Genomic DNA, 23,455 nt, shown 5'->3' with positions numbered 1-23,455 from the left:
GCTTGAAAAACATTAGCAAGGAACCAAAATATTATAGGAGAATGTCAATCAAAAAGAGCAGGTGTGGAGGCACCTGGGTGGCTCAGTGGGTTAAGCGTCCAACTCTTGATTTCCGCTCAGGTCATGATCTGAGATGGAGCTCAGTGCAGAGTGCGCTTAAAATTCTCTCTCTCTCCCTCTGCCCCTTCTCCACAAATAAATAAAATCCTATATATATAAAAAAAAAGCCTACCTCCTATATGATCTCAAGTCTGTGGCATTCTGGAAAAGGCAGAGCTGCGGCGATGTGAACAGAGTGGTGATTCCTCAGGCTGGGTGCGGAGGAGGGATGAAGGAACGGAACACAGTAGATTTTTAGGTATTTTTAGTTAGGGAAACCACTCTGTGTGATGCTATAATGGCAGGTGCATGTCATTCTATATTTTCCCAAACCCATGGAATGTCTAACACCAAGAGTGATCCCTAATTTAAGCTGTGGACTTCATTTAACATGAATGAAACAATATTGTCTTATACATCACATATAAGTGTACCACCCAAAGGCAAGATGACAGCACTAGGGAAGGTGTGCAGGGGAGAGGGGGAGACAGTTCTTCTGTGTGCCTCAAACTGCTCAAAAAAAAAAAAAAACCTATTGGGGTGCATGCGTGGCTCCGTCGGTGAAGTGTCTGCCTTTGGCTCAGGTCATGATCCTGGGGTCCTGGGATTCGAGCCCCCAGGTCGGGCTTCCTGCTCATAAGGGACCCTGCTTCTCCCTCTCCCTCTGTTTTTCCTTCTTCCTCTCCTGCTCCCCCTGCTTGTGCTCTCTCTTTCCCTCTCTCTCTCTCTCAGAAATAAATAATATCTTTACCAAAAAATAAAACCTATTAATTAAAACAAAGGAGGCAGTAGACATATACAGCATTTGAACAGAAAGGCTGATTTAATCCATGGTTTGGGTAGAATTGTGTCCCCTCCACTACTACAGGGTGAAATCCTAATCCCTAGGGCGTGTGAATGTAACTTGATTTGGAATAAGGTATTTGCAGGTACAATTAAGATACAAATTAAAGTGAGGTCTTAGCAGAGTAGAGTGGACCTTTTATCCACTTGGTTGATGGCCTCACACAGAGAATGGAGGAGCAGAGGGATGGGCCATGTAGACACAGAAAGGAGAGACAAGCCTGTGCCAGGCAGAGGCAGGGACGGGATGGGGAAGTTGCAAGCCAAGGAAGGCCAAGGGTGCATGGTCACCACTGGACGCTGGAAGGGGCAGGATTCTTCTACCCAGCATTTCAGAAGGAGCGCAGCCCTGCCGACACGTACATCTCACACTTCCAGCCTCCAGGACTGGGAGACGACAAATTTCTGTTGTCACCCACTCAGTTTGTGGTACTTGGTTATGTATGACAGTCCTCAGACACTAATCAAATTCCAATATTTGGAATACTATAACTGACAGCAGGGAGAGTCCTGGTCTTCTTAATTGGTAAATCATCTACATACAATAAATCCACGAAAAATGTTCAGCAATTGCAATACACTCTGAATCACCTATAATAGGGCACCTCCTGCTTCTTTTCCAGACAACTACCACCACCTAGCTCTGTGGCACCCGCTCAGTCCCCATAGAGAGCTATTGCCCCTGCTTGGATATGACACACGGAACCGGACAGCCTGTGTGCCCTTGTGTCTGGTGTCTGGCCCAGCGTGATGTTTTGGAGACTCATTCACATTCCTCCTGCATCAACAGTCCATTTCTTTCCTGTGCTGAGAATTTGTCCATTCTGTGAATGTTCCTTCCACTTTGCTTGTCTGCTCTTCTGCTGGTGGACATCTGTTCTCTTGGACAGATACCAGGGAGTAGAACCAAAGGTTTATACAGTAGGTAGATATGAACTTGACAAGAAATTGCCAGACACTCTCCAAAGTGTTTGTACTATTTTGTGTACATTGTTTGCAACTGCCCATAACAATTTTTTGAATGACGCATCAGTAAGCCATTAAAGAAGATCAACCAATTCCCCAGAGTTAAAATTGTGCACTCATCTTATTCTTACTATAAAACTATACATCCAGAAAGAAACAGCTAAAGGATAGCCACAGGAATCACAACCTACCACTTTGGTGTTTTAAGATTTCTTCTAAATAATGTTGAGTTAAAGAAGAAATAAAAGCAGAGTATTTAGGAAGGAGTGACAGTGTGCACACTGGTTATAAGCGCCCAGGGCCACAACCTACTTGCGCTGTACTCAAAGGGAAGGTCCCAGCCACATGCTGTTCTTAGGAACAAGTAGCATTCCAAACAAATGACCCTGTTAACTAAGCATTCCACTCAAGAATGCTAGAAAAGAATAGACCAAACTAAAATTAAAGGAATACACTAATAAATATAAAGCAGAAACCACCATTTAATAGACAAACCAACAATAGGCTAGACGCTTCTTTCAAAAAATAAAGTGGATTGTCTTCAATACTCGCATAAGATCAGAAAGAGGGATGCCTGGGTGGCTCAGCAGGTTAAGCATCTGACTTGGGCTCAGGTCATGATCTCAGAGTCCTGGAACTGCGCCCCGTGTGGAACCCCATGTGAAGCCCTGGGTGGAGCCCCAAACCAGCCTTGTGAAGGGCTCCCTGCTCAGTGGGGAGACTGCTTGTCCCTCTGCTCCTCCCCCATTCATGCTCTCTCTCTCTCATTCTCAAGTTAAAAAAATAAAATCTTGAAAAAAAGATCAGAAAGAAGGAGAAAGAAAGCACAAATAAACAGCATTAGCACTAAGACAGTATGATTTTAGGTTCTAGAGATTTAAAGTCACTGTAAGCCTAAAATGCTGTTCTTTTTCCAACAAATTTGAAAATCAATATAAAGTGGAAGCTTTTCCAAGAGAACGTAAATGATCAAAATTGATTCAAGTAGAAAACTTGAGGGGCGCCTGAGTGGCTCAGTTGGTGAAGCATTTGCCTTTGGCTCAGGTCATGATCCTGGGGTCCTGGGATCGAGTCCCGCATTGTTGGGCTCCTTGCTCAGCGGGGAGCCTGCTTCTCCCTCTCCCTCTGCTTCTCCTTCCTGCTCGTTCTCTCTCTCTCTCTCTCTCTCTCACACACACACAAATAAAATAATAAAATATCTACCAAAAAAGTAGAAAACTTGAATGTGACTCTGATCTACATTCCTATCATCGAAGGAACAAGAAGACCCCACCAGGTGTTTACCGCCATAAATGTCAGTAGGCTCCAGGCGTTTTGAGCAAAAACAATCCTGAGATGACTCAAATATCCCAGGGCGTAGAAGATAAGGTTCTGAATCCAATCTCCCAGACTATCTGGACCATGATGCCAACGTCTCCCGGAAAGATCCCAAACGGGCGCCATAGATGGGTCTTCCTGGTGAATACGGACAAAAGAAAGAATAAACCAATATGCCAGAGTAATATGCCCTGACCAGGTAGGGTCAATTCAGATTTGTGAGGGTAGGAAACCCAGATATAAGGACTTGGCATTTACAAGTCACTTCTATTAACAGGAGGAGAGAGATTATATGATCCTCACGGTCGACTACAAGTTTTAACCAAACTCAAAATCCACTCCTGATTTAAGGGGAAAAACTACAGTTCTCATTAAGCAAGAAGAGAGGGAAACATTCTCACTGTAACAAGAGAGGTCTCCAGGCCGCAACCATGGGCACAGTTGTGGAGGCCGAGAAAAATTAAGGCCATCCCACCTAAAGTTTAGCATTAGCACAAGTACAGCCATCTTAGGTCCCTGAGAATAAGAGCTGAACTTTAAGGGGAAAAACTGCAGAATGTCCTCAATGTCCTCGGCAGATAATCCCATATCAGAAAGACAACAGAGCCCATGCCCATGGTAGAAAGTCCCATCTTAGAATCCTTCCATCCCTTCTGGAAATCCCCTAGACCAGCCTATAAAAAAACCCAGCTGTAACCCACTTCGGGGTCCAAGTCCCTGCTCCGCTGTGTCGGGTATACTTGGACCCAAGCTCGAGCTTGCTAATAAACCCTCGTGTGCTTGCATCGGTGTCGGCTCCTTGGTGGTTTCTCGGATTCGCGATCTTGGGCACAACACAGTTTCCTGCACTGACTCCCCAGAGACGTTTCACTGAAAGTCAGAAAGGCAGCGGGGGTGCCCTGGGCCGGCTGGGAAGCACTGTCCGGGGGTGACTCCGGCTGGACGCCACTTGGGGAGCTGATCTTGAATCGTCATTCCACTTAAGATCAAGGGAGTGTAAACAGTCTACACCAGAGGACTGGGGATCCTCAGGGCAGCGTGCTCCAAGGCATGAGAGCACTGGACAAGAAGTGGGAGAGAGAAAGTGAAAAGAAAATGAAACGCTCAAGCTTGGATTGGTTTTCAATTCCAAGAGTGATTTGTTCATCAAGCGATTTTTGCGGGAAGTGTCAGGACTAGTTGGACAGCTAGGTAGTCAGGACAGGAGTCCCCAACGAGAACATATGGCCTCAGGACAGCTAAGATAAAACAGCACTGACTTTGTCCCTATCACAGGTAAGGGGCAGTGTAGACATAAGCCCCCAGGTGTCAGCAAAAGACCATTGACATGTTGACATTAACCTAACAGACAGATGCGTGACCAAAGCTCTGATTGCTTAGTTAAGATAGTTCTGCAAAAGAGCTCATAAAAACCTCTAAACTTAGAAACTCTGGGGGCAACCCTCTCGGGACTGTGGGACCCAGGAAATTGAACAAAATCCCCTACCCCTGGGCAAGCAGAGCAGGACTGACTATTTTGGGCTGCACCTGCCGTGCTGACCTGCTTATTACTTAGGGCACTGCCCCGCCCTAGTCAGAGACCAGGACACACCCTAATAGGAAATCCAGCTCAGGGGACCACCATGACTGTGCAACTTTCTGTGTATCCCATTGGCCACTGGCCCCTATAAAGTTGCTAAGCCTCTTAGGCTCGGGGTCCAAGTCCCTGCTCCACTGTGACTGGTATACTTGGATCCAGGCTCGAGCTTGTAAATCGTGTGATTGCATCGGTGTCGGCTCTTGGGCACAACATTGACCCCTCCCTCTCTGGGAGCCTTATACTCTTGTTCAATAAACTTTCTTTGCTGCCCACCACTCTTCACCTGGTCTATCTCTTCATTCTTCAAAGCAGCATGACCAAGAATTACAGCACTAAAGGCAGAGAATCCCTGCAACAGAAGGATCTCGTGTGTTGTGTTCTGTGAACTCTCACCTGTTTGGGAAGGGCCAGACACGCACACAGGGAGGATGGTGTACAGAGATGCGGGCAGACTTAGAGGTGGCACCCCGACACCTGAAGAGCACCCAGGGATGCCAGCTGACCCCGGGGCTGGGGGAGAGGAAGCGGTGGTCTCCCTCCCAGCCTCAAGAGGACCCAGCCCTGGCTTGTGAGCCTTCTGGCAGAGGGGAGGGGCACCTCCAGCAGCCACTGATCAGCTCGGCTCTACTGGTCACAATTCTGATGAAAACTTCAGCCAGGGGCACCTGGGAGGGGCAGCCGATAAGAGTCTGACTCCTGATTTTGGCTCAAGTCATGATCTCAGGGTTGTGAGATCGAGCTCCTAGTGGGTCTCTGCACTGGGCGTGGGGTCTGCTTAAGAGTCTCTCCCTCTGCCTCTGTCCCTTGCCCACCACTCATCTGCATTCTATCTCTCTCTCCAAAAAAAAAATAAATAAAATAAAATAATAAAATAAAATAAAATAAAATAAAATAAAATAAAATAAAATAAAAAACTGCAGCAGGCTCCTTTGTGCAATTTGACGGAAGATATAAAAGTCAGATGGAAATGCAACAGGTCAAGAGCAATAAAACTACTTTTAAAGAATCAGCGGAGAGGACTTGCCAGGCCAGATACCAAAATTTGATTATGGGGCTAGAGTAACTAAGATGATGTGTTATTGCCACAGGGACAGACCAATAGACCAACAGAACAGAACAGAGAGCTCCAAACAGATTAGGCACATGGGGACAATTGACAGTATGAGGCCCATAATATTCCAAGTCAGGAAAAGAACTTTCTGGGTAAGACTGCAACAGCATTTTAATAGGTGGTGCTAAGATAATGGTTATCTAGAGAAAGGAAAACTAAATCAGATCCTTACATTAAAAGCAAACACAAGTCAGTATGAGTGGATTAAAGACTTAAGTGTGAGGCAAAAACAAAGCTTCTGGAAGATAACATAAAACACCATCTTCATGATTTCAAGGCAAGGGATGAGTTGTTAAATTTACCTGCATTATGGGACAGCCCGGGGGGCTCAGTGGTTTAGCGCCACCTTCAGCCCAGGGTGTGATCCTGGAGACCCAGGATTGAGTCCCCAGTCGGGCTCCCTGCATGGAGTCTGCTTCTCCCTCTGCCTGTGTCTCTGCCTCTCTCTCTCTCTCTCCTCTCTGTGTATTCTCATGAATAAATAAAATCTTAAAAAAAAATAAAATAAAAATAAATAAATAAATTTACCTGAATTAAATGAGTTGAAGTGACAACATAAAACTGAAAAGAGATTTTTAACATGTGTCTGAGGAAAGTACTAACAGCCAAAACACATAACAAACTCCCACAAATCCGTGAGGAAAAGACAACCTAAAGCAACAAGATACCAATATGCACAAACGAAATCAGGAAAAGTCTTGTAGGCTGGGCAACCCTCCCCTTGCCTGTGTGCACGGTTCACTAGGTTTTTATGGATCACTTAGGCTCAAATGGGAACAGGTTTTGAGAGTCTCTGGGCATAAGGCACCATGGTAGGTACTGCCTCTGCCCTCGGGAGCTCATACTTAATGGGCATGGCCAACAGGGAATGTGAGCAGAATGGCAGCACAGCTCACCCAGGGATTACACCAAGTGCTACATAGATGCAGAGTGAAGCGCGGAGTGTTTCCACAGCAAGAGAAAGGGACAATCAAAGCCCTTCCTGGAGAAGGTGACCTTATGGGCAGCATGAAGGATGAGCCCAGCTTTAATACAAGGATGAGAAAAAAAAAAAAAAAAAAAAAAAAAGGATGAGTGATGGGCACCTCTCCAGGAGAGGACACTGAGGCCCAGGGACTCAGCCACACCATCCAATCTTTGGCAGATCCCTTGCCCGGGGAAGACCCGCTAAGGAGGCAGCCTGAACAGAGACCTCCCCGGGGCTCCACGCTTGTCACTGCCGGATTTCTGCAGGATTCTTGGGCACTGCCACGTAGCGCAGTTTCCTGAGGAAAGGTGGCCTCTGCTGCATCTGTTCGTCCCATAGGTACTCCGGGGACAGCACCTTGGTGGGCTTGTGGTCCAGCAGGTACCTGTTCAGGTGACTCTCATCGGGTCACACGGCCTCGAGCCCGTTGGCCTGGTCCACCACCATCGCCTGGTGACAAGCTGTGGTCAGCTGGAGAACCTCGACCATCGACCCCCCGAAAAAGCCCCCTGCATAGTAAAAGTCACCCTCATCTCTCGGAATGTAGGCCTGGGACTGCGGCCGGCGCTCATAGGTGAAGGCCTCGCGGGCCGCCCCATAGAAACCGGGGTGCAGGGTGCCGAAGAGGGGGGACAGGATCTCCACGCCCACGTGATCGCAGAACTTCATGTCCACATCCATACACACCAGGTAGTCCACCTCACGGAGGAAGCGCTGCTGTGAGAAATTGCTGATCATCTCCATGCGGTGCATGGACACCTCCTGCCAGCGGGCATAGTTTCGCACCTCGAGGACCACGATCGGCCTCCCTTCCGCAAGGGGCACACGGGGCACATCGGCGCCGGTCAGTAAAGACGTAGTAGATGACCCTGTGTCCCACCATGAAGTGCTTCTCTGCCGTCTGCAGGAACAGCTCCAGGAAGACCACGTATCTAAGACCAACGACAGGCACCCCAGAACAGAGACGGTGGGTGTTAAACAGATCAAACAGCAGCAAACAGACTAGGGCATAGACAGCTTATGACCCCATAGTCACACCTGGAGGATGTTGTACTGAGTGAAATAAGCCGATTGCAAAAGTCAAGCACTGTCTGATTCCACTTAAAGGGAGTATCTAGAATGCGCGAATTCCTAGAAAGAGACAGAAGGGTGGGTGCCAGAGGCCGGGGAGTGGGGAGTTTGTGTTCAGTGGGCACAGAGCTTCAGTTTTGTGAGGAAAACGCTTGTGAAGATGCGCGGCCCTCTGGTGGCACCGAAACACAAATCTAACACTACTGAACTATGGTGTTTAAACATAGCTAAGATGATAAATGCTATGTGCATTTTAACACAATTAAAAATCAAAAACCAAAAATAAAAACCATAGCCAATCTACTAGCTAAAGACAGTGAATCAACGTAGAGTAGCAGAGGCCTTCAGATTGGTATTGAGAGCGTGTAGCTTCAACCATAACGTATTTTCTTAATCCATGATGTTGATAAAAATCAAATGATGGATAATGTCTAAATGATAGCTCTCTCCCAACTCATGACCCTCTGATGGCTTCTCATCTTTAAAAAAAAGAAAAAGGTAAATCCAGATCCTACAGCGGTCTACCAGAGCCTACAAGATCTGCCTCTGACCTGGTCTCCTCCCCTCTCTCCTTCTTTCTGTGTGGGCAGGCCGTCTCCTTGATGTTCCTGACACATGCCTGCCATGCTCCTATGGGCCTTTGTGCTTCCTCCTCCCTCAGGCTGGGAGCACCGGGAGCCCGACGTGGGATTCGATCCCGGGTCTCCAGGATCGCGCCCTGGGCCAAAGGCAGGCACCAAACCACTGCGCCACCCAGGGATCCCCCGAAAATACCAATTTTTATAATCCTTCCAGAGGGCATATGAGAAAATCCATCAAAACTTTAAAGATTATAGTTTTTTATTTATTTGAGAGGTGGGGGTGGGGAGAGGGAGAGAGACAAGCAGACACCATGCTGACTACAGAGCCTGATGCAGGGCTCAATTCCTGCAGGCAAAGATCATGACCGGAGCTGAACTCAAGAGTTGGACACCCTACTGACTGAGCCACCAATATATCAAAACTTTAAATTTCACTTCCAGGACTCTACCACACAGGTCGACTCATAGGTGTGTATAAAGACCCAAGTATAAAAGTTTACAAAAGTTATCAAGGATTTACTGAAAAGTGATTCACGAGCCACGAAATCCACACCAGCCCCCTGCCGGTCTTGTGCGTCTGCAGTGGTTCTGCTGCTGGCAGGTATGCATGGACTTCCACCACCTCACTGGGCATCTTCCATAGCCTCGCTGAGTCCTAGCTTCTATCCCTCCTCATCTCCTGCCTTCTCCTGGACTGACACCCTCCCACCCACCCCGCCTCTCTCTTCCTCCCAGCGTCCTGTATACTGTGCCCATCTTCCAGAAGACAACTTCCCCCTCCCAGAAAATGTATTTATTTTAAAATGAGAGACAGCAAGAGCAGGAAAAGCAAGAAGGAGAGTAAAAGAATTTCAAACAGATTCCAAACTGAGGATAGAGCCAGACATGGGGCTCAATCTGAGGATCCTGAGATTAGGACCTGAGCCAAAATCAGGAGTCAGGCCCACTTAACTGAGTCCCTCAGGCACCCCCCACCCCCAACCCAGCAGGCACCTGAACATTTTTCATGCACATGTTTACCCTTAAGCTCTAATTCTTGCTCCTCTTACAAGTCAGCTCAGGATGATTCCCTCCCAGTCTCAGCCAAGGTCAGCTCCACCCTCTGCCAGTCCTGAGGCCCATTCCACCTCTGCCTCAGGGTACAGCAGTTCTGAGTTTCCTCCCTTCCAGGTGAGTTTTGGACTGACATGGGCAGTTCCAAAGGCCATTCTTTCCCAGCTTATGCCAACACGGTGGGGAAGAAGGGCCAGTGACATGCCCCCCAGAGCCCTTGCAGCCTCCATTCATCCCTCACCCTGCAAACGTCCGGGGAGCTTTACAACCTCCTAAGAGAAGGCTGGACCCCGGGCCCAGTCACAGCTTTCTGGGCTCTGGAGGATCCAGGCCTCCATTGTCAGCAGCACTCCTCCTTTGACACATACGAGCTGAGCCCTGAGAACCCACTGGCAAGGTGAGCCCACGGAGCCTCCTGCTGGCCAGGAGCTCCTGCTCAGTGTCCCAGGATGTGGGAGGGCAGTCCCAGGTCAGGGGCGTGGTCTGGGTACCCGGGCTGCAGGCCCTCATGCCAGGCCAGCCCGCTCCAGGTCCTGGGGAAGGATGCGGCCCTTCCTGTGGGCCTTCTCCAGGCGCTGCTCTGCCCGGGCCGCCTTTTTCTTGCGCAGGTTCTGCCGCCGCTTATCCTGCCGCCGCTGCATCTTCTCGACCACGTGGGCGGTACGCTTCTCCCACTTGCGCTTGCGCTGGGCGCGCCGCTTCTCCTTGCGCTTCAGGGCCTCCTGCAGCAGGTGCTCATTGTCTCGGATGCGCACGCCCTCGGCCTTGTATAGCAGGTTGGTCCACTTCATCTTACTCTCGAGCTCCCGGGCCTTCCCTTCATCCTGGTCCCGCAGCTCGTCCAGCTGAGCCTGCCGTGCCTGAAGGCGCTCCAGCAGCTGCCGGTAGTTCTTGCCCGTCAGCGGCGTCAGGTTCCCCTTCAGCTTCTGCCTCTTCTCCTTCCGGCGCTGGGCCTTGCTGCTGGCTTGCTCCGCAGTCACCTCCACCTCAGGAAGAAGGGTTGCAACCCCAGTGAATTACAGCTTTTCGGAACCTTTCCCATGAATGCTCCCGAGCACCCCTGTGGGCAGGCACTGCTGCCACTCCACTTTGCAGATGGGCAACCACAGGCTAGAACCACATGGCCAGCTAGGGGAAAGCCAGAGTCTCCATGCCCCTCACACCTTGTTGAAGAGCAGCCCTGACTGTGCCTCCTCAGGGGGTGGCTTGTGGGGCTCATGGGGCGGCTCAGCAACCTCTGCAGCCTGTGCCACCTTCTCCTTTGCCCTCAGCTCCTTTCGCTTTCTCTTTTTCCGGTCCCGCTCCTGTTTCCTCCGCCGTCTCTTCTCCAAGGCGGCAGGAGACAGCTCGGTGGTGCGGCCCTGGAGAGGAGGAAAGGAAGAACTCAAGCCTAAGGTCCTCCCAACTTGGGGCCCCCGAATCTGGGATGAGGAATCAGGGCAGAAAAGCAGGTAGGAGATTGCTGTGCAGGACACAGTGCCCACTGACTTCAGTGCTCGCCTGTGAAATCATCTACTGCCCAGAATGCAAAGGACCCACAAATAAGAACCACAGCTTTCAGTTCCTAGGGACTTATATACACTAGGACACTTTACAAGCATAGCGACTGTAACTTCCTAAAGCTCCAACAGATGACATATCCTGCATCATTCTATAGATGAAAAGCACAGGATTAGCAAAGGCCACCAACTGGAATGTAGCATCAGGTCAGAATGACTCAGTGCCCGTGCTGACCACAGCAGCGTTCTGCTAGTGACATGTCTGACCTCTGCTCTGTCACTGATGGCCTTTTCTTCTGGAGGCAAACAAGAAAACCCTGGACCAAGGTGACCCAGACCTGTGTGTAGGAAGGCCAGGCTTGGAGCCTGGACTACCCCTTGGGAACGACCTCCTAGCTTGACCCATGGCAGCACACAAAGAAGGTAGGGGACCGTCCCCACACAGCCAGAGGCTCAGGGGACATCCCCTGGGAAAAGGCAGGTGATGGCTGACCAGGAGGACTACACCACTAGCAGAAAAGGCCCAGGCTGGCTCAGGTCTGTGCTCCCAGTGGAGGTCTTCTCTCCGGCCCTCGCCTACCTCACAAGGCTGTCATGACACTTCTGGGGACCCAAGGGCTGCCCGATGGGGTGTTCAGCAAAGGGAGCTTCCCGCTTCCCAGGGACAGGAGGCTGAGCCTCTCTCCAAGGGCACAAGGAATCTGCAGCTCAGCACAGATCATACAAGGTGGGTAAACCTGGGAACAGAGGCCCCTGTGAGATGCCACAAACCACACCTTATCTCCTGCTGATCAAAACTGCTAAGGCCCTGGCAGGAGTGGCAGTGGCAGCTGAGGCCTCTCCCACCAGCCCCACAATGGCTGGCCGAGCTGGGAACCAACCCCACAGAGAGCAGCAAGGCACCTTCTCCTCCAAACAGCAGGGAAACCACCCTAATAAACCACACTGTTCCCCACAACCCAGAGGCCTCCTGGGTCACCTGATGCCGGGCCTCCTGAATTTTTTCATGTAGCCGCTGTCGCACAACCTCCAAGGCAAAGAGAGAGTCAGGCTCTGTAACCAGAGCATCTACAAGGAAGAAAATAGACAGCTGAGAAGACCACCCCCTCCTTGCCTCCTGTCCCTCTTCCTAAGGCCCAGCTTCAAAGCCTGAACCTCCCACCACTACCACCACCAGGTGGCCACTCATAGACCTGCAGGGCAGCCTCAGTAAGTTCTACTCCACCTCTTCAAGCTGGACTGGCCCCCAGGACAGCCTCCAGAACAGAACACCCCCCTGCGATATGACAAGGCACTTCCTATGGGGCAAACCAAACCCATCTCTCATTTCTTCCAACTTCTGCAACCTGGGTTTCCCTACATCTCCCCACAGGTCAGCTCTCACGAATTCCCTTCAGACATGTGCAGGCAGTGAGGTTCCTCAGGGAAAACTGCTCCAGGTCCTCAGGGGGACATGACCTTGCCCCCCACCAGACCCAGTTGCCAAATGGCCTGGAACCATCCACCCTCAGAGCCCCTGGGGTCTGTCCCTGGAAAGCTCACTCTCTGGGAAATCTCAAGCTACCCTAGTGTGCCTGGCACAGTGTTTTCTTATGATCGCGAGGACCACATTTTCACCTGATCTCAGCTGGCCCTGCCCGACATCCCCACCTGCTGGGGATCCCGTGGAGCTGAAGGCCTCTTCCTCCTTGGCTACTGCTGGCTTTCCAGCCCTGGAAGCTGGGGGAGACTTCTCCTCCAGGGCCTGGGACTTAGGCTCCACAGCCTTCTCCTCCCGCCTCTGGGATTTCTTCTGCGCTGTCTTCCTCTTCTTTTTGGGAGGCCCAGCAGCTTCAGAGCTTCGAGCTTTACTGGCTGAAATACAAAATTAGAAAGGGCTGCTGTCCCAAGTTTTGTGACCCATTTAACTGGCCAAAAAAAAAAAAAAAAAAAGAAAATCTTGTAAAAGCTCGAATCCCCAGAATAGGCTGAGAATGAATCAGGAAGGAGGACCCAGAGACCCGTATCCATAGAGCTCAGACCCACAAACCCTAGAAGACTGGCCACACATATCAAAACCCTGAAAAATCAACATCCACATGACCCAGCAGTCTGCTTGTGAGAATCCATCCGTGGTGTGCATGAAGCCGTGGCCTCAGGTATTTTTATTACAACGTTTTCTGAGGGAAAAACTAGGCAAACCCAAGAAAACCTAAACACCCACCTACAAGAGCAGCGTAAGGCACTGCTACCTGGCAAAGTGCTGTGCGCCCGTAAAAAAAGAATGACACCAGCTTTCGTTCTAACAGGTTAAGTAACATTTATGTTTAAGGAGGCAAACGAGCACACAAAAGACGTTTTCAAACGTAAAATACGCTTGTAGGAAAAATACAAACCTAAATGATTACCAATTGCTTAAATAACTCGCTCAATTTTTGAACTCCGTCTAAGGATTACGTCCGCTTTTTGCGTGAAAACAGGAGTCCGTCCTCTCCCGCCGCTGCCCCCGCGCCCCCTCCCGCCCAGGCGGCACCCACACGTCCCAGCCCCGGGGGCCGCTTCCGTCCCACCTGCTCGCGGGCCGGCCTCCCGGGCTCCCTGCCCCGCAAGCACCCGCGTCCCCGGCAGGAGGCACCGCGTTCCCCGCCGCTCCCCCCGCTGCCCGCTCCACGGGGTCCCCTCCTCGAGCCCGCAGGCGCTGCCGGCCGGGGAGCAGTCCGCGGCGACTCTCACCGTCCCTCGTAGGTGCCCCCAAGCAGGAGGCTGCGGCGGAGGGGGGGGGGGGGGCGTCCGGGCGCCGCACCCGGGGTAGCGCCCGCCCCCCGAAGCCCTCCCAGGCCCGACCGCGACCGCGGGCTGCGCGTTACCGGACGTGCGCTTCTGCGGCTCCAGGCTGGGCTGGGAGCAGATCTTCCTGGCCAGGCCCTGCAGGTAGGCGTCCTTGGCGAGCAGCGAAGACATGCCGGCGGGTCCGGAGACGCGACCAGGGACCGCGCCGCCCTCGCCCCTCCGGCCGCGCGGGAAGACGCACGTGCGCAGGCACCGCCGGCCGAGCGCCGAGCCGCCGGCGCGTGGTGCTCGACTAGTCCGGCCTGGCTCCGCCGGAAGAGGCGCGCGGGGCCAGGCGCAAAGCGTTGTGGGAGGGAGCGGGGGTCCCGCCCCTGCCCGCCGCGCCCCGCGCGGTGCCGCGTACGCAGTCGGCGCTCGGGACGACCGGCTGCGCTTCCGGGGGCTCGGGCCCCGCGGAATCTGGCGAGGGCGTGTCGGCGCGTAGGGGACCGCGCGGGTGTCGTCAGCGGAGCGCGGCACGGCCTGGGCGAGTCGGACAGTGCGCAGGGGGAAGGGTGGGAGGCGCCGGGAGGGACCGGGACCCGCCCGTGCCCCGGCGCTGCCCTCGCCCTCCCCTCCCCTCCCCTCCCCTCGCCTCCCCTCGTCCTCCCCTCCCCTCCCCTCGCCCTCCCCGCCCCGCCCCGCCCCGCCCCGAGGGTCGGGCGGCCCCGCACGCCGGCGCCCTGCTGCGTGGCGGTGACCGGCTCCGACGCCTTCGGGGCCTTCCGAGGGTCGCCTGGGAGACCGCGACGTTCGTGGAGGGCGACGGGGGCCCGGTCTGGGTGACAGGGTTGCTGGGAGGTCATGCCTGAAGCACCGGCTTGGCTGCGCGGCCCAGCCTCTGCTGTGGGGTGGCGCTTGGAGGAGACGGTGGCCCCCGTCTTCCCGCACGGTTCCAGCGCCCCAGCCCCAGCCCGACCTCTGGAGCAAACCCCTGGGCCAGAGCGCGCCCTCTCCGGCTCTGTCAGTTCCAACCGTCAAAGCCAGGGGCGCCGAGGGACCGCGATGCATGCGGGAAGGTACAGCAACGCCGGGCCCTCTTGGGCCCTCTTTCGGGGCGACTCTGGCCCGCACCGCAAGGCAGGCTTCCCCGTCCTGCGTCACCACCTCCAGGGAGGCCTTTGCTGACGGGGTGACACGTGCCCGCAGAACTGCCGCAGGGAGGGAAAAGTGGAGTAGGGCCCGGCAGCCCGGCCCATATTAAGTCCCCTCTTCTGTGAGAGTTGCCTGGAGGGTCTAACCAGCTGATCCTACCTCCTCCCTGAAATCCTGTTCCCAGAGGACTCCAGGGACCCCAAAGGACAGGCCTTCCTCCTTCCCCCGTCTCTCTTCTTTGAGCCTCACTTGCTTTTTCTGTCAACTCAGTGCGGTGACCCCCTTCAGGGCCTGTGACCTGGTGCTGATGATTCCCCCGAACTCCACGCATCTCCGTGGGTATGTAGAGAAGAGAGGTCTGCCCCCAACCCCACACACACACACACACACACCGGGCCTCCTGCCACTGCCTCCCATGTGTCAGTTAAGGCCGCCATATGCTTGGAGGCGCACAGGTCAGACCTGGAAGCCACCTTGCCTCCTCCTCTCATTCCCCACATCTAGTCCTTGAGCAAATCCTGTTGGCTCTCCCTTAAAAGTATATGCAGGGGGCGTCTGATTTTTAGTTTCGGCTCAGATCATGATCTCGGGGTCTGAAGACCATATCCCACATCAGGCTACCTGCTCAGGGAGAAATCAGCTTCCTCTCTCTGCCCCTCCCCCTGCTCATGCAGTCTCTCTCTCTCTCTCCCCCTCTCTCTAGAATGAGTGAATAAATCTTTTTATAAAATAAAATAAAATTTTATTTTTAAATAAAAATAAAACCCCAAAAGTATATCTGGAACTGACTCTAGATCTAGCCCAGACCACCACCTTGATCCTGTCCTAAATTTCAAGAGTCTATAAGAAATAATAAGCAAATGCAATGCAAAATAAAAATAAGTATAAAAGAAAACAGCTGGAGAACTAGGTAAGTTAGAATGTGTCATGATCCTAGAGAATATTATGGAGCAATTGGTCATTTTGGGCCTGATGCTGACATCGGGCCATGAAGAATGTTGGTCTTCTTAGGCAAGCTGGCAGGTATTTAGAGGTGAGGTGTTATGAGGCATGCGGCTGACGTTCAGATGGTTTTTAGAAGTGAGAGCAAGTAAAGATGCAAAAGATGAATCCAGAAAAGTGTCTCTGTGGGTGTTCTTTATGCAACCTTTATGCCTTCGCCAGGGGTTTGGATGGTCTCAGAATAAAACACTTGGGATACAAAGGGTATGACTGAGGACCACTCATGGTTTAGCAACATGGAGGCCACTGGGTACCTTAATACGTATAGCTCGGCCAGAGTCCTAGAGACCAAACCTGCTGGAAGCAGGCTCAAGGAAGAGTTGAAAATGGTCCGTGAGTCCAGTAGGTTCTGCTTCCAGGGACATGGGCTGGAGAGGAGGAGGTGCAAAGAGCTACCTTGCTTTAGGATGAGGAAAACCATTTCATTTTCCAATGGGAACAGTATCCCGAGCCCAGGAGAGCGTCACACCGATGGTCCAGAGATCTTGCCCCTCAGGTGTTTAGAAATTGAAAACAGTAGAAACCCCATCAGGTTTGGTCCAGTCCTTCCAGACTTTTCCTCACAAGGGCTTCCACTGGTTGCATTTCCTTTTGTTAGCAGCAATTAAGGTTTGTCGGAAAGAGATCACCTGTTTTCTCAACGGAAAAACAACTTCCCCAGGCCGCCCCAGAAAACCAGAGCCAGGGCCGGGCTCCATGTTCCCACCTGTGGGATGCCTCTGCCTGGCTGTAGGGGGTGGGGGATCTGTGGGACCCAGCATAACTCAGCTTGTGTCCCTCCCTGCCCTTGAGGCTGGATTGTGGGCTGGCCCCCCTCCCCCACATAGCCACTGAGAGAAGGCATGCCAGTGATGGCACAGGGTTGAAGTCCCAGTTCTGCTGGTGTTGGCACCGCAGCACCTGGCCTAGCACCCCATCTCCCAGCTGGGTGACTGCGGACACAACACTTCAACCCCTTCCCAGCCTGTGGCCACTCCTCCCAACAGTGCAGGGGACTCCAGGGGCAGTGAGGGCTCGCTGCGACCACGGGTACAGGCACCTGGATCTTTTAATGTGAAGGAGAGGCAGCCGTTTTTCACTTGCCAGATATTCAAGACCTAAGTCCCAGGCAGTTCTAGGCAATGGCAGTGCAGCCACAACCCCAAACTGGCCAAGTCCCTGCTCACCCAGGGCCCCTACGGGGGGGCAGGCTTCCCTGGAGCCCAAGGCTGTCCAGGCTGAGCCTGAAAGCTGCTCTCCCGACAGTCACTAGGAAACCAAGGGTGGTCCAAGAGACCCAGGACTAGGAAGAAAGAGCCAACCAACACAAAAGGGCAGTGCTGCTTTTATTCAACGGTCTCATCACAAAGGTACCAGAACATATACGGCAGAATTAGAAGGTCCCTGTCCTAGCTTCTGTGAGAAGGGCAGCATCCCTCTCCCTGTCACAGCCCCCACAGGGACAGTCCGCTTGTGTAGGGACCCTTGGGACAAGGCAGCAGGTGGGGCTTTGCATGGGAGGCCTGCCCTAGACAGGGAGTCTGGAGTTGGCTAATACTGTCCACTCAGAGCACCAACTGCAGCTTTTAAAACAGCAGGACATCCTCCTGCCCCACTACTAGGGCCTCCCAGGACACACTGGCCGGGAAGCTTCTGCCCAGGAGGCCAGGAGAGCTGTGAACAGAGGTGACCACTCAGGGTGGTGGGCCACCTTGGCAACGGCCCTGGGGCGACTCATCCTTTGTCCCTGGGCTAAAGTCCCCAAGGAGGCAGGCCACCACAGCTCCCCAAGGGAAGGCAAGGCTGAAGGGGTCACCAGCCTTCCTAAGAACCTAGGGGCATGGGGAGGGGAGCCCTGGGAGGCTCAGGCGTGCTCCGTGGGCCCGGGGCCACTGGCATGGGAGTGGACAGGGGCTGCAGCCTGCAGGGGGCCAGCGCTGGGCTCCGGGGACGCCAGCACGGGGGCCGAGAGGCCATCCGCAGAGTCTGTGTCCGGGTCCAGCCTCCAGTACGCTTCGCACAGAGGCAGGTCATTAGCTTCGCAAAGACTTGAGCTTTTCCACCACCAGAAACCCAGGGAGAGACAGGAGCAGGCAGGGCGGGGGCAGGGGCAGGGGAAGCAAGATAGAAGCAGAGTTAAGGAAACAGACCACACCCCAAACTTGCCTTCCCCTCCTCTGGGTTGGCCTGGCTGCGGGTGGGTAGGTGGGGCTGCCCTTGCTTCAGGGTCCAGGGTCCTCAAGGGGAGGCCCTTCCAGGACCAGCCACCAGCAGGCTGTGTGACCCTCCCAGCGGTCTCCTCCCGCTGACCAGCCAGGAGTGCTCCCCCACTGGGGGCCACAGGGCTGAGCCCACCGAGCCGCCACCTCCCACCCCGGCTCCAGATGCTCTTGCAGGCCCCGGACACGTGTCCAGAGCTCACTAGGGTCTCTCCACAGTCACTATACTTCGCAAGGATCCCGAGAGCAGACCCGGTCTTCTTTTTGGATTCACTGGCCAGCAGGGACTCTGCCTGAATGGGGTGACAGAACCAGAAGCCCTGGCATTCCCTTCTGCACCACTGGACCAGCTGTGTGGCCTCCAGCAGGCTCAGAGGCCCCTGGAACTCAGTCTCCCCACCTCTAACATGGGGTCGGCAGTGTTGGCCTCCCTTGGCATGGGAGGAACCTGGGTGAGGATGCAGGTGAGGGGCATGGCTCACTAGGGCCATCAAGGGGTGGCTAGAGCACAGAGGTCCCACACCTATCTGACCTGCCCCTCATCCTACCCCACCCCTCACTCCCTCCTTTGCTCCTGCCCTCAGCACTTTGGGCCCAGAGTGGCATCCCAAGGAGAGCAGAGGGCAAGAGGCAGAGAAAGAGCAAGTCGTGAGCAGAGAGCAGGCGAGCGTGGACACGGGCATGCAGGGCATGGCAGTCTGTGTCGGGGGCTTTCACGGAGGAGCACACAGCCTGCCAGCTGTGACTCAGCTGAGCCCTGGCCTTACACAGGTCTTTACCATGAGGGAGGAACTCAGCCTCCCAAGGCACCAGGGGCAGCAAGGAACCCCTTTGAATGAACCAGAGACCGACAGGGCAGGACGTGGGAAGCCTGGCACTTGGGCCCCTGGGTTCCCTGCAGTCCTGTCCAAGTGACTTTGGGCAGGTCCCTCAGGCCACCCCTAACCCAGGCCACAACGTCAAGAGGCAGGGCTGAAATGTTGTCCGTAACCACTTAGTACACAAGCCCAGCCCCGGAGGCAGCAGGAAACAAACACAGGGACGTGAGGGTACTCTGCAAAATGCAGTGGGGCTGTGAGCCATGTCCCTGGCGACACAGACACCCCCCAACCCCCACCCCCAGGGACCCACCCAGGGCCCTTCTCTGAAGGCCTGGTGTGCATGAGGTGCTTCCGCATGTCTACTGAGCTGATAGGCACCAGGCACCAAGGGTGGCCCCAGAATTTCTGAAAAGTCTAGAACCACTCCAGTTGGAAAGTGGCACTGTCCCTTCCCACAGAGGCCAAGATAGCCAGGGACAGTGAGGGCTGGTATTGAGTACAGGGCAGGGAAACCAAGGCCCAGACCACAGACCAGCCTGGGGCAGCTGGTCTCCGTGGGGCAGAAAGGAGCATCTGAAAGCCACCACAGGAGGAACAGGTTTGTCTGGGCAAGGGCACGCGGGCCACTGACTCTGTGTGAATTGAGACTTGACTTGGGGACAGAGGTGCAAGGCCTTCTGGTCTCCAGCCTGTTCCCGCACGTAAATCACACCTGGACTCTGATTCCTCTGGACTCCTTGAGATCATACAACTCCAGTTTCAGGATTCAAAGTGGTGCACATGGGCTGGGGAGACAGGTCTTGCCCGCTACCCCTGGGGCCCGGCGTGGGCCTAGTGTGTAGGAAGGCTCTGGTTTGCGAACCAGGCTAAGCTGAACAGGAACTCAGTAGTGCAGGCACTCCAGGCCCAGCTTTCGAAGCCATCCTCTGCTCTGGATCCCCCTTGCCCCCACCGCTGCAATGTGGGCCCTGACATACACTGAAGGTTTGGTGATACCCAGTTGGAACTACATTCCTAGGCAACAACTAGTGTCCTGCATATCCTGGACACGAACCCAGGCTGCCAAGAGAAGCTAGCCCAGGCCTGGCTGGAATGTTTAAATCTTGATAAAAAGCTAAGAAGAGCACACAGGCCCTGAGTGAGACAGTCAGCAGCCCCAGCAGGGAGGGATGCTGGCTCTGCGCTCCCTTCTTGGGCTCAGCCCACCCATCCCCTGAAGTTCTGTGATTTTCATCCTGCTGCCCCGGGCCTGGTAGTCGGTGTAAATTGTCCATCAATCACTCTGACCACGAGCTCTGCTCTGAAACCAGAGCAGGCGTCTGTGCTGCCACGACCAGGAAGGGTTTGCAAAAACAGGGCCTTCGGGGCTGCAGGCCGGGCCCGGGCCCACAGGTGTGCTCTGCGCAGGATCCAGCCCTATCTGTACCTGGACGAGTAATACTCCTCCTCCAGCTCGTACAGGTCGATGGAGATCTCGTCCCGCAGGGCGATGAGCTTCCGGTCACATTCCTCCTGCAGGGCTCGCAGCTGCTGGTTGCGCTGGTCGATGGCCTCATTCACCGATGGGAAGTCATTGAGGATGAGGAACTGCTTGAGGTCAGACACCAGCTTCATCAGGGACTCACCGGCTCGGACCTGTGGCCATCAGAACCAGGGCAGACGTGGGTGGGGAGCCACAGCGGCCCTGCCTCCATTTCCTTGTCTGTAAAGTGGGACTACAGCGATGACGGGGTCATTGTAGGAAATAAGAACTGAAAGTGAGCCACGGGGGACAGGGTCCATGGCACCGCCCTGACGGCATGACACGCTCCCCAGTCCCTCCCCTCACACTGGCTGCTGCTCCACGAGGCGCTGACCTCCCATTCCAGGTTATGCAGGTACATGGCCTGCTTCTCAAAGCCTCAAACCCCAAGATAAAACTACTGTCCTGCTGAACTCCTGCCCCTGCACTTCCTGGGGGCAGTGTGCAAGCCAGGTGGGCAGGATATCTCCGGGGCTTCTCCTATGCATCTTCACCCGTGGGCATTAATCTATGGCAACATTTGGCTGACGTGCCTGTTCTGTGACCTCAGAACGGATTAAACCCCACATCGTGTTTTGTTCGGCAATGTGCTTTTGTTCTCACAATGAATCTCCAGGAGCCTTCTCGTCAGCGAGACAGGATCAACCTCTTTCCAACCAGTGCACAGCACTCTCCGTGATGGATGCAGCGACAGTCTGCCACCCCTTGCACAGCTGCCAGGCAGCCCCCCGCCTGGGAGGAGTCTCCTGAGAAGTAGTTTTCCCCCCACCCAGGAAGCCCCAGTGGGACCATGAGGCTTGCACAGCTGGGGCTGTGCCCCCCACCTAGTGACTCACGATGTTGGCAGCTCGAACGTGCATCTCGTAATTATCCTGCTCGCCCTGAGTGGCTCTCGACACTTGTGTCTCGTCCTCGATCTGAAGGGCGAACAAAAAAGCCCAGAATTGGCAGGTGCCCCAGCCCGCGGGTCACTGGACGGCTGCAGCACACCCACACCCGCTGCCTCTCATCCCCTTCGCCTTCTCTGCCGGGCCCTGTTGGCCAGACCTTGGACAGCCTTCAGCCTCATGCCTTCTAGTTCTGTTCTTAGGAGCTAAGGGGCACCTCCACCAGGAAGATGGGTGTCCATGTACCCTGACTGCGGTGCCACAGCCAAGGAGGTCTAGGTCTCTTTTAGAGCCCTGTTCAGTATAAAACCAGGTCACTAACTCAGACGCTCGATAAATTACTGAACGTGTGAAGGCTCGTCGTATCTCTTTTAAGCAACCATCTATCGAGTGCCTCCAGGGTGCTGGGCACCACGGTCAGCGCTTGACTGTCATTACCTATCTCACGGGTTTGTCGCAGAAACCTGGAGTGCCATCCCGGGTTTCCAGGGTGCAAACCTGAGTTAGGGACAGCACAGAGGGTGCACTCAAGGCATTTCTGACAGTAAACGGAGGAATCAGAAGCACTGCCTGGCCTGTCTCGTCCAAAGTGCAGGCTATTCAGGCTCCATCCAGCCCGTCCATGGGGACAGGGCTTCCACAGGGGGCCTTGCCAGGCCGGGCTGGGGGCAGGGCACTTTAAAGTGAGGAGTTGGACTTCCTGGGTTCAAATCCTGGCTCTGCTGGCTATTCGCAGAATGACCTCGGCGAATTACTAAGTCTGAGCCTCAGTTTCCACTTTTAAACACGGAGACAAGAAGTGCCTGTCCCACAGAGCTCTTGTGAAGGTTAAACGCATAATATACGCCAGCCCTAGCCCTCACGACAGAGCTCAGTGAACACATGCTTAATGCAGGCTAGCTTTCCTCATCACGGTGCTACCCGGCCTTCTGAGGTCTACCGCGGCTCAAGATCCACCCGCACCTGGTGCAGCGCAGCCCCGCAGGTTTGCCCGACCCCACCCAGACACCTGGAGGGGCCTTCCCAGCTTTTCTCCCTGATGGCACTTGGGCAAAAGGCGCCTTGGCCCGCATCAGGCCGCACGTAACCACTTTACACAAAGTCACCCAGTCACCAGAAGGGCCTTAGGATGCAGGGAAACCAAGGCACGGAGTCCACTCCCCCCCAGATCCATGCTGCTGGTAGGTGGTGCGGCCCATGGAAGCCTGGCCACCTCACCGCAGCGGGTAACCGACCGGCTGGTTCGGTCACCGGGTGACCCGTTGCCTTGGGGTGGGGGGAACAAGGCCTGGCCGCGTCGCTCACTGCTGCTCCGCACCACCGGCTCGCAGCCTCACCCCATCCCATCCCCGCCCGTCTCCTGTCTCCTGTCTCGGAAGGGCAGGAGCCGGCCCACCCGCCCTACCTTGGCGGTCTTGATGATCTCGGTGAAGTTGTCCATGATGGACTTGACATCGTCCTTGAGCCGCTTGTTGTAGGACTGCAGCAGCGTCTCCTTGCTCTGCGGCAGGGCTCTCTGCTGGGCCATGGCCGGGCCTCGGGCGGCACCTGCGGGCCGGGGTCCGGCGTGAGCGGAGCCACCCCCGGCCGCCGCCCTCCGTGCCCCCGCCTCAGCAGAGCCTGGGCCTCGGGGAGCCCCGTCCCGGCCAGCACACGTGCGGCCCTGGGCACACGGACGGGCCGGCGCGCTGGGCCAGCGAGCGTCGGCCGGAGGCCCGCAGACGCCCCCCGCGCCGCCCCGGGGCCCGCTCGCTCCGCACAGGTGACCCCGCGCCCGCGCCCCCGACCCACCCAGCTCGCGGCCTGGGAGCCACCTGGCAGCGGGGCAGGGAGGGTCACACCGGGGAAGAGACGGCGACCCCGCCCCGACGCGCCGACGGCCCACCTACTCCGCGGAGCCCGGGGCGACCCGGCGGGACGCAGGCGGGAGGCGGGAGGCGGGAGGCGGGAGGCGGGAGGCGGGAGGCGGGACGCAGGCGGACGAGCGCGCGCCCCTCCCCGGAAGTCCCGTCCCGGCTTCCCGCCCGCTCAGACCT

At 54.9% G+C, this 23,455-nt stretch overlaps 3 protein-coding genes and 1 pseudogene across 7 annotated transcripts in view; 1 reads left to right on the top strand and 3 right to left on the bottom strand.

Annotated features, from left to right (window-relative positions):
- RPL7A (ribosomal protein L7a) overlaps positions 1-23,455 on the top strand; it is a 199,057-nt gene that overhangs the window by 172,795 nt on the left and 2,807 nt on the right. The window lies entirely within an intron of this gene.
- LOC144285288 (histo-blood group ABO system transferase 1 pseudogene) lies at positions 6,983-9,168 on the bottom strand (annotated as a pseudogene).
- Positions 9,313-14,120, bottom strand: SURF6 (surfeit 6). 2 transcript variants are annotated; one of them, XM_077851313.1, is made up of 5 exons: positions 13,933-14,120; positions 12,704-12,940; positions 12,066-12,154; positions 10,751-10,948; positions 9,313-10,573 (listed from the first exon to the last, which is right to left on the bottom strand). In XM_077851313.1, the coding sequence occupies exons 1-5, from the start codon at positions 14,024-14,026 to the stop codon at positions 10,094-10,096; spliced, it is 1,098 nt and encodes a 365-aa protein (XP_077707439.1). In that variant the 5' UTR covers positions 14,027-14,120; the 3' UTR covers positions 9,313-10,093. The 2 variants fall into 2 exon arrangements, with proteins under 2 accessions (XP_077707439.1, XP_077707440.1); XM_077851314.1 differs by having other exon boundaries at positions 12,737-12,940; positions 13,933-14,114.
- MED22 (mediator complex subunit 22) lies at positions 17,300-23,447 on the bottom strand. Of its 4 annotated transcripts, none has more exons than XM_077851347.1 (5): positions 23,305-23,447; positions 22,825-22,967; positions 21,369-21,449; positions 20,437-20,645; positions 17,300-18,024 (listed from the first exon to the last, which is right to left on the bottom strand). In XM_077851347.1, exons 2-5 carry the CDS (start codon positions 22,945-22,947, stop codon positions 17,835-17,837), a joined length of 603 nt encoding a protein of 200 aa, XP_077707473.1. In that variant the 5' UTR covers positions 22,948-22,967; positions 23,305-23,447; the 3' UTR covers positions 17,300-17,834. The 4 variants fall into 4 exon arrangements, with proteins under 4 accessions (XP_077707473.1, XP_077707470.1, XP_077707474.1 ...); XM_077851344.1 differs by having other exon boundaries at positions 23,234-23,391; XM_077851348.1 differs by having other exon boundaries at positions 23,309-23,381.

This window comes from Canis aureus, chromosome 16 (genome assembly GCF_053574225.1).
Source record: "Canis aureus isolate CA01 chromosome 16, VMU_Caureus_v.1.0, whole genome shotgun sequence".
NCBI classification, from domain to species: Eukaryota; Metazoa; Chordata; class Mammalia; order Carnivora; family Canidae; genus Canis; species Canis aureus.
Note: the sequence above shows the minus strand (reverse complement) of the source record. Positions and strands in the feature narration are given on the sequence as shown.